Source organism: Diospyros lotus, chromosome 3, assembly GCF_014633365.1.
Source record: "Diospyros lotus cultivar Yz01 chromosome 3, ASM1463336v1, whole genome shotgun sequence".
NCBI lineage: Eukaryota > Viridiplantae > Streptophyta > Magnoliopsida > Ericales > Ebenaceae > Diospyros > Diospyros lotus.
Genome location: NC_068340.1, coordinates 31,380,688 through 31,391,214, shown reverse-complemented (window position 1 = coordinate 31,391,214; position 10,527 = coordinate 31,380,688). Strand labels below are relative to the sequence as shown.

The 10,527-nt window shown below is 36.8% G+C and overlaps 1 protein-coding gene across 1 annotated transcript; it reads right to left on the bottom strand.

Moving 5' to 3' along the window:
* Positions 1-2,146: 2,146 nt before the first annotated feature.
* On the bottom strand, positions 2,147-2,995 carry LOC127798018 (uncharacterized). The gene has a single exon (XM_052331290.1). It carries the CDS (start codon positions 2,906-2,908, stop codon positions 2,465-2,467), a length of 444 nt encoding a protein of 147 aa, XP_052187250.1. The 5' UTR covers positions 2,909-2,995; the 3' UTR covers positions 2,147-2,464.
* Between the last annotated feature and the right edge of the window lie 7,532 nt (positions 2,996-10,527).

The following is a 10,527-nucleotide window of genomic DNA, read 5'->3' as shown; positions in this document are numbered from 1 at the left end:
ATCGAAACTGACACAGCACTGTAATTCATGCTACTGGGGAGACTGACTCTCATCTCCAATCTAGAGAGAGTCAAACCAATTTCTTCCATTGGAATTGCTTCAACCCGTGAATTCATATATATATATATATATATATATAAAGATGATGCAACAGATACAATGTTCAATGCCTACTTCCATCACCGGGATCTCCACCTCTTTGTTTTATTGGAATGCCCATCACTACACAAATTACAATACTTTCAACTAGATTTTGGTTAATGAAGTCACAAACATTAAATAAATTAGTTGTAAAAATTAAGTGTTGCATGAATATACCAAAATTTACCCCCCAAAAAAGGTGTAATAATCTAAAAATGAATGTAAAAATTAATTTATATATGGGGACCTACGAGGGCATGTGAGGCATTAGCTAATTAATTAATCTTATTATTCTATGGAATATGTGTGTTAAAAGGGACATGCAGGCATCTGCCAGCTTGCCGATGCTTGCTTGCATTTGTTTTTGGTGAAGCGTGGAGTTGTCGCTACTGCACTTCTGTAGGTTTATGCCCTATTAGTATACGACAGTTCGTAGCTATTCCTCTTCATCTTATACCAAACCTTAATTTCACACAAGGCACCCCCACCAACACACACACACCTGTTTCGACCCTCATTTAGAATTATCGCGCTTGAGCAGTCGCTCACCGTTTATGTCCTTAATTTCGACAAAAAAAATAAATTGTAAGTGAAGATTGTCTTATTACGTCGGACAAGAAATCGAACCCACGACCTGCTGATATGAATTCTAACTTATCGTAGTTTAACCACTTCACATGTATCCTAGAAGTTGTTTCGACTCATCATTTTATTTTCACCCTTTGCTACATGTAATAAGTAAAATTTATGTGAGTTAATAAAAATTTTATAAAAGATAAAAGTCTTGTAAAAAATGACTCTCAGATTAATTCTGATGTAATTCATCTCACATGGTGATGTAAATTCTGAACAAAAGCAACAGAGATGATGGGAAGGGAAACTATATAAAGATTGGCAATCATTAAACTAGCTAGCTCACACATGGTTGTATTGTTTTTGAAATCACTACCCTCTAATGTTCCCTCTACTTCTTTTTAGGCAGCAAATTAAAATGTCATATATTTCTTAAGCATGTTGACTTGCTTAAATGAACATCATTATGTCTTCAATATTCTGTTCATATATATACACCAAGTGTCATATGTATGTATGAACATGGCAACAACCTAACTTCGTTATTTTTATTGGACAGTGCTAATTATTGTTCTAATACTAATGGTTAGGTTATAATAAATATATTTTATTTTTAAATAATGTACATATTAATTTTAGTTTTAAAAGAAGTGTTTTACAATATTTTATTAATTTATAAAATTATTTTGGAATTGAAAACAATGTGTTTTTGTCTAAAGACGAAGTGCATCTATTAAAACATCATCCATTTATATTAAATAAAAAATTATTAAAATAATGGTTTATTATAAAAATGCTACTCTCAAATCACCTTGGTGGGTTTTTGTTTTTCTATTGAAAACTCTGTTTTCTGTTTTTGCTCAATCGGAGGTCCAAAGGGTAGCAGTTTCAACCATTAAAAAAGGATGTCTGAGGTGGGCAATAGTTGGAAGCTGTTAAAAGCTAAAATAATACTAAAAATGATGGTTAAACAATATTAGAGTGTATGGATCTAATTAAACTTCAGCTGAACTTCTAACCGGCAAGACCCATAATTACTGCAAAAGGTTCAGGGATTCATTTGGACACATGTGCATATAGAATCATCCCAAAACTTCTTTCTTTCTTTTATATGCAAAACTTCCATTAAAATGAATTGTCAGATTGCAGGTTAAGCCTATTATATAGACTAATTAACATATAGACTAACATATCAAATATGATAATTTTATGTTGAAAATTGTACATAAGGTAAAATCTAAAACTTGAAACCCTTTTGCGTGAATTTTATGTAAATTGATAATGTGGATCTGTCTGTCTCCTTGCAATAATATTGGATATCTATGGGAAAGATGCAATATTTCTTTCTCAAAAATAATACAAACATCATATATATATATATATATATATTATAAGTGAGAAACGTAATTATTAATTAATTAAGCCCCAAAAAAATAGATCAGAGGGAGGAAAAATCTACGTTTCTTTTACTTACAACTTGGGGATGGTGTAGAAATAGAAATCATTGGGGGTACAATCATCTCTGTTTCTGATCTTGTGGTTTTTCTTGGGGCAAACAGATGATTAACTTAAGAAAGGTAGAATTGAAATCCCAGGCTGCAATTATATATAATATGCATGCAGCTGCTGGACCCAAGCAAGAGGAAAAAAAAAATCACAAATTTATCCACAAAACCAATAACCTCTTGAAAAAGAAAGGTTTCAAACCGACTGAGTTTCCGGAGACCAGAAAAAAAATTAAGAAAGGCTATTAGTCTTCGGAGATGCTCTCGAGATGGGGCCGCCATTCGGCGACGCGGCAGCTGCGGTGATCCCCCCGTCGGGACGACTTCTTCTCCGGCGTGATTTCGGAGAGGTAGCGAGCGTAGTCAACGCTGGACTTCTTGCTCTTCTTGGAGGGATTTTTGGGATTGGTGTGAGATTTCTTCTTCTCCGGCAACGACGTAGCTGGTACGAGGAAGTAGATGCTTCCCCGCTTGAGCTCGGATTCCGGCGAGAGGATTAGGATGCGGCGGACGACGCCCTGAGAGGAAGGCTTGGTGAGGACGTGGTTGGGGTTGTTGGAGAGGATCTCGCCGGCGGTGACCGGACGGGTTATTTCTTCGACGTAGCCGTTCAAATGGACTATCCGGATCAAGTCTAGGGCTCCACAGGGAAGGACGCAAGCCAAACAACACCTTAGACTGTTTCCCATTTTGATTTCTCTCTCTCTGGTTGGTTGTCTGCTCCTCCTCCTCCTCCTCCTCTTCCTCTTCTTCTTCTCCGATGGAGAATATGGGAAGAGTAGTGGGACTATGGGAGGGGAAAAACAACGTTACATATATATATAGGAATCAAAGCTACTGTACGAAATGAATAATACTGCGTAGCTGGCGTTTGAAATGACTCAACTACCCTTCCACTTTCCTCTCATTTCCCAATTTGCTCTTCTCATTAATTTGTAATCAATAATAATGATATTAAGATAAGAAAAACATTAGATCCAGGTTAATTTATTTTTTGTTTCATCCTTCTCTGGTCACAGTAATCATTCCAGGAGCAAGGGCAGAATGGGTAATTTGCTCATTTAATTTGTATTCTACCAGATTCATTTTGTTAACATATCAATCAACTAATTAACACTATTAATTAATGTGCATGGTTCATAAAATATATATATATATATATATATGTTGGCTGTGAAGCTCCAAACGGTGTCGTTGCACTTAGTTGGTTGGAAGGCCACGTGCAGCAACCACTTGCTGCCATTTGGCAGTTGCTAGATGGCTGCATGTGGCAACCATCAGCTACCTTCAGCTGGCGCCTAATCTCGCCTTTTCCTTTGCTCGATCATCTCCTGCTCGTCTGCCATTTTCTGTTGGGAATAATCAATCGTGCTTGCACGACTGAATCCCAGCCTTTCATCCTCACTTTATGATCGTTCATCCGGGCCCTTCGTCATTGCTTTTAATCCCGCCCCTCGGGATATGAGCCGAGACAGTAACTTTGAGACGAGATTGACAAAAAGAAATCGTGAAAGAGGAAGAAGCAGAAAAGGCAAGGGCCTTCGTCTTCGGGGCTGGGGTTCTGGTTTGGTTTCTCTGTTCTTCATTCCCTATAAATCCTGTATAGCTTGATTTCATTTTATATGGTTCGATAGGGTTGCCTCTAATCTGTATTAAGTGATTATTTGGCATTTTTGTTTTCTCGAACCATTGTTTGTATCAAGGGTTTTGTGAGGGCTTATGTGGGTGTAATCTGGTTTTCATCTCATAGTGCAGTGAACTCTCATCTCTCGAGCTCAACGTGGACGTAGCCTTGGTTTAAGGTGAACCACGGTAAATCTCTCGTGTCTCGGTTTCTGTTTTTCATTTCTGTTTATTGTGCTATGTTTATTTTTCGTGCTTCCAGTTTTGTTCTTCTTTCATCAATGTTTGAAATACAAAGAAAAACCCTAAGGTTTTCTCTTGGGTTCACAACAGTGGTATCAGAGCCTTGTTAAGTTCGACTCTTAGGGTTTCTGTAACTTCAATCTGTTAGGTTTTCATTTCTGGGGTTTACTCATCTTGCGGGTGATCTAGGGTTTCTCTGAGAGAGTCTATTTCAGCGGGTGTGTGCTGTGTTGATTCTTTTCTGAGTCTAGAGCCACCTAAGTTACCTTCGTGCAAGGTGAAGATGAATTCTACTCGATTTGAAATCAGTATATTTAATGGAAAAGGAGATTATGGAAGTTGGAAGAAAAAGGTGAGAGTATTACTCTCTCATCATAAAGTGCTTATAGCACTTGAGACAGATGATCGCAAATGGTCAGCAGACCAGCTTGCGAGGACAGAGGAAATTAGAGAAGAAGCCTTCAATCTGATCTTCCTCCACCTGGGTGACAATGTGATTCGCAAGGTAGATGGTATGTCCACTCCCTTAGAACTTTGGAATAAACTAGATGCTTTATTTTCTGTCATTATTGCACCTAATTTAGTATATCTGAAAGGCATGCTATTTAATTTTAAAATGAATGCATCAAAGACAATGGATGAGAACATAGACGAATTTACTAAGCTTGCATTATTACTTAGAGGTACTGATCAAGCATATATTAGGAGACTCTAGTGAAGCTATGATTCTATTAAATTCATTGCCTGATGATTATGATGTTGTTAAACATGCATTAAGATATACTGGCATAGTACCTAGTCTAGACCTTGTTATTTCAGGCATTAAGGCTAGAGAACTGGAACTAGGGACATCAAAGAAATCTGGTAACAATCTCTTTGTAAAGGGGAAGAATGAGAAAAAGCATTCTACTGGTAATAATGATCATGCTAGTGGGTTAGGGCAAAAGGGTAAGAAAAAAGATAAAAAGGGTAAGCAAAAGTGGAAATGCTATCACTATGGGAAAGAGGGACACATTAAGAAATACTATTATGACTACATTAAGAAACAAAAGCAAGGGGGACATGTAAATGCTAATCCTAGTAATTCAAACTGTTTAACTGAGGTTCTTACTGTTTCAAATGCTTCTATTGATAATGAATGGATCATGGATTCAGGATGTTCTTTCCATATGTGTCCCAACATTGATTGGTTTCATAATTTTGATAAAAATGAATCTGGAACAGTGTTTATGGGTAATAACCAATCATGTAGGGTTAAAGGTATAGGAACCATATCTCTCAAATTGCATGATAACAAAACCAGAACCTTAACTGATGTAAGATATGTTCCTGGCCTAAAAAGAAATTTAATATCTCTTGACACATTATATGAACTAGGTTTCTCTTATAAAGAAGAAAATGGATCGATGTATGTGTTTAAAGGAGATGATCTAATTCTAACTGGTGCTAAGAAAAATGGATTGTATGTTTTGAATGGCTGTTATTTCTCTTCTGATAATATTAGTTCTGCATGCATAGTTAAATCTGATAAGACAGAATTATGGCACTTGAGACTTGGCTATATGAGCCTAAAAGGTCTTAAGGCACTGTCTAACCAAGGCTACCTTGGTTCAGTGCCAGTGGGGTCCCTCGATTTTTGTGAGCCATGTGTTCTAGGCAAGCAACACAGGCTGGATTTCCATAAGGGAACCCACCTGGCGAAGGTATGCCTAGAATATATACATGTAGATTTATGGGGGCCTTCTCAGGTCCCTACTCACGGTGGTAACAAGTATTTTCTTTCTATTATTGATGATTTCACTAGAAATGTTTGGATTTTTCTTCTAAAATCTAAAGACCAGACTCTAGAGAAGTTTAAAACTTGGAAGAACATAATTGAAAATCAAATAGATAGAAAGATTAAAATCTTAAGGACATACAATGGTCTGGAATTTTGTAATAAAGAGTTTGATTAATTCTGCAATACCCAAGGAATACTTAGATATAGGACTGTGATGTATACACCCCAACAAAATAGGGTAGCTAAGAGGATGAACCGAACCCTTCTTGAAAAGGTTAGATGCCTCTTATTCACCTCTAATATGCCAAAATCCTTTTGGGGGGAGGCCTTGTCTACTACAGCCTATTTGGTGAATAGAAGTCCTTCCACTGCCCTAAATCTAAAATGCCCTGCAGAAAAATGGACCGGTAGGAAATTAAATATTGATTACCTTAAGGTGTTTGGTTGTGAAACATATGCTCACAAATCAGAAGGTAAATTAGATCCTAGGTCCATTAGGTGTGTGTTTGTTGGTTATCAAGAAGGAATCAAAGGTTTTAGATTATGGGAAAGACAATCTGGTGGGATTAAAATCATTATTAGTAGAGATGTCATCTTTAATGAAACAACTTTCCCTTGCAAAACAGTTCACTCTGAAGAAACCAACATTAATAGAAGTCCAGATGATTTTATCATTCTAGGAGGGTCTCAAATTGAGGTGAAGCAGGTTGAAGATCCTCTTCCAACTGCTCCAATAGAATCCAACCTAGAAGATGTTCCAACCCCAAATCAAACCTCTGATCATGATGATGATCAAAAGGAACAAGAAGAGGAACATGAGATTGAGGTGGAGCATCACAGCTCAACCCAAGATCTCAGTGATTACCATCTAGCCCGAGATAGGAGCATGAGGGTTTCAAGACCCCTTGCAAAGTATGCCTATTCAGACTTCGTGTTTTGTGCCCTTATGGCAGGCCTGGAATTAAGGAGCAGTGAGCCTTCCTCGTATGAGGAGGCTGTCAGCTCCAAGGAAAATGTAAAGTGGTAGCAGGCCATGGATGAGGAAATGTCTTCACTTAAAATTAATGGCACATGGGAGTTGGTGCCAAGACCTCAGAAACATAAGTTAATTCAGTGTAAATGGTTGTATAAGTTAAAAGAAGGTATTTCTCCTATTGATCCAATTAAGTATAAAGCAAGATTAGTGGCAAAGGGGTTTACACAGAGGGAAGGTATAGATTACACTGAAATTTTCTCCCTTGTAGTCAAATTTAAAACCATTCGCATGATGCTATCAATAGTTGTTCAATTTGACCTTGAATTAGAACAATTAGATGTTAAGACAACATTTTTGCATGGAGACTTAGAAGAGAAAATTTACATGACTCAACTAGCTGGATATATTGACTCAAATAAACCTGAGCATGTGTGTTTACTGAAAAAATCACTTTATGGCTTAAAACAATCCCTTAGGCAATGGTATAAAAAATTTGATAGTTTTGTCTTAGGGATTGGTTTTGTAAGGAGTCAATATGATAACTGTTTCTATTTTATTCTCTCAAATATCCCCATTTATCTACTGTTGTACGTAGATGACATTCTGTTAATCAGTAAGTCTAAGTCTAAGATAAATGAATTAAAACAAATGCTTAACACAAGTTTTGACATGAAAGACTTAAGGTTAGCTAAGAAAATTTTAGGAATGACAATAGAAAGGGATAGAGGAAATTCCAACTTAAAGGTTCATCAAAATGACTATTTAATGAAAGCTGTAAAAAGGTTTGGCATGCATAATTGCAAGCCAGTAAGTGTTCCATTAGCTGGACATTTTGTCTTAACTAAATCTCAACGCCTTTCGTCCAACTCTGAAATCATTAAAATGGAAAAGGTTTCATATGCTAATGCAATTGGAACTATCATGTATGTTATGATTAGTACAAGGCCTGATCTAGCCTATGCTATATCATCCCTTAGCAGATTCATGTCCAACCCAGGTAAATCTCATTGGGATGCTCTTAAATATTTATTAAGATATATACATGGATCTGTTGATGTTGGATTAATTTACAAGAAAAGATTTAATTCTCTTGATCTTGTTAAGTATGTAGATTCTGACTTTGCAGGGGATAAAGACACTCGAAAGTCCACTACTGCTCTATATTTCATCTTAGGTGAAAATTGCATCAGCTGGAAGTCACAGCTGCAGCCTCTGGTTGCTCTGTCTTCCACTAAGGCAGAGTATGTAGCTATGACTGATGCAGTAAAGGAGGTTGTTTGGCTTCGAAGTATACTTCGGGAAATTCACCTGCTTCAAGGAAAGGCTGAGGTGTATTCAGACAGTTAAAGTGCGATTCACTTGACCAGAAATCCAGTCTACCATGAACGCACTAAGCATGTGGATGTCAGGTATCATTATGTTAGAGATTTGGTTTTAAATGACACTATTTCTATACTAAAAGTGTCTACAGAAAATAACCCAGCAGACATGGGTACAAAGTTGCTAAATGCAACAAAATTCAAGCATTGCTTGGACTTGTTGTATGTGGGTATTGGTTGATCTTATCAACCAGAGCTATGAAGGAGAGGATTGTAGCATGCTACCCTTTTGTCATGAAGTTCGGATTACATTTCCTGTTTGGTGCTTCAAGGTGGAGATTGTTGGCTGTGAAGCTCCAAACGGTGTCGTTGCACTTAGTTGGTTGGAAGGCCACGTGTAGCAACCGCTAGCTGCCATTTGGCAGCTGCTGGATGGCTGCATGTGGCAACCATCAGCTGCCTTCAGCTGGTGCCTGATCTCGCCCTTTCCTTTGCCCGATCATGTCCTGCTCGTCTGCCATTTTCTGTTGGGAATAATCAATCGTGCTTGCACGACTGAATCCCAGCCTTTCATCCTCACTTTATGATCGTTCATCCGGGCCCTTCGTCATTGCTTTTAATCCCGCCCCTCGGGATGTGAGCCGAGACAGTAACTTTGAGACGAGATTGACAAAAAAAAATCGTGAAAAAGGAAGAAGCAGAAAAGGCAAGGGCCTTCGTCTTCGGGGCTGGGGTTCTGGTTTGGTTTCTCTGTTCTTCATTCCCTGTAAATCCTGTATAGCTTGATTTAATTTTATATGGTTCGATAGGGTTGCCTCTAATCTGTATTAAGTGATTATTTGGCATTTTTGTTTTCTCGAACCATTGTTTGTATCGAGGGTTTTGTGAGGGCTATGTGGGTGTAATCTAATTTTCATCTCATAGTGCAGTGAGCTCTCATCTCTCGAGCTCAACGTGGGCGTAGCTTCGGTTTGAGGTGAACCACGATAAATCTCTCGTGTCTCGATTTCTGTTTTTTATTTTTGTTTATTGTGCTATGTTTATTTTTCATGTTTCCAGTTTTGTTCTTCTTTCATCAGTGTTTGAAATACAAAAGAAAAATCCTAAGATTTTCTCTTGGGTTCACAACAATATATGTATGAGAAAATATCAAAGTAAATTAAGGCTTAATTGAGAGCTACACTAATAATTAATATTGTTGATGATTTTGAAGGGAGTTGGAAGAATTAAGAGTTTGATTCAAGCATTTCCGTTTTAAAAATGATGATGAGTAATTAAATGAGCAAATGATTAAAAGGGGTTTGCATGAGAGTACTTATAAGGCAATTGAAAAGGTAGACTAGCTAGCTAGTTTCCTCCATTTATGAGAAAATTCCCAAGGTACGCATGCATGCATGGGTCTGGTGGGAAGCTAGCTAGGTTAAGACCCAATTCTTAATTTATAAAAGAAATTTTGGATTAATTAGTGGATTGATTGATTTTAAAAGGCATTGCTAATTAAATTGGGTACTACAAAATATATAATATTCCAAATTAATGTCGTCGTGTTAAAGTTGAAGGTCCCACAACACACGAGCCATTATCTCACCAGTCTTCGTGAATTTAGGCATTGCGGTTGCAACGTGGATCGTTAATATTTTTATCATTATTATTAGCTTAGACTACAAATTAACAATTAATTAATTAATTTGAGGATATTGGGTATGGAATTATAAATTATAAACAAATAAAAAAGATAGAGAATATTTTCATAAATTGGCAGTGTCCACGTCTCCTATTTCAGCCACCTAACCTAGCCTAACCAAACAGCTCAAACCCAAACATATCATCTACATATATATATATATATATATAATAAAATAACTCTTATTTTATTAATTTATGTCTACATATATAATTCTTGTGATTAATGAACGGTTATACCAAATTTAAGTATAGCTAAGACTTATGTTGTACGAAAATACCTCGTAGGAGTCGTTTTCCCGTTTTTAAAACATTTCTTATTTTCGTTTCGAACCCTATTTATGTTATTTTTTAAAAAAAATATCCATTTCCATGTTTTCGTTTTTTATTGAAAACGTTTTTCGTTTCCGTTTCCGTCTAACATAGGCCAAGACATGCAAATGCACTTTGGCAAATCCTAGGCTAGGCTAGGTTTAATTAGGCACATAAAAATAAAATAAGCGTGCACATGCACATGCATTTAGTAATCAAGCTAGTCTCAACTGAAATACGTACACATGCAGGCGTATTAGCTGGCAAATGATGAATTAATTAATTAATTAATTTACTTGCCAATTTGTGGAACCTTGATTGATGGAGGGAGGGAGTTCATACATATATATATATATATATATGTCTGGGGCA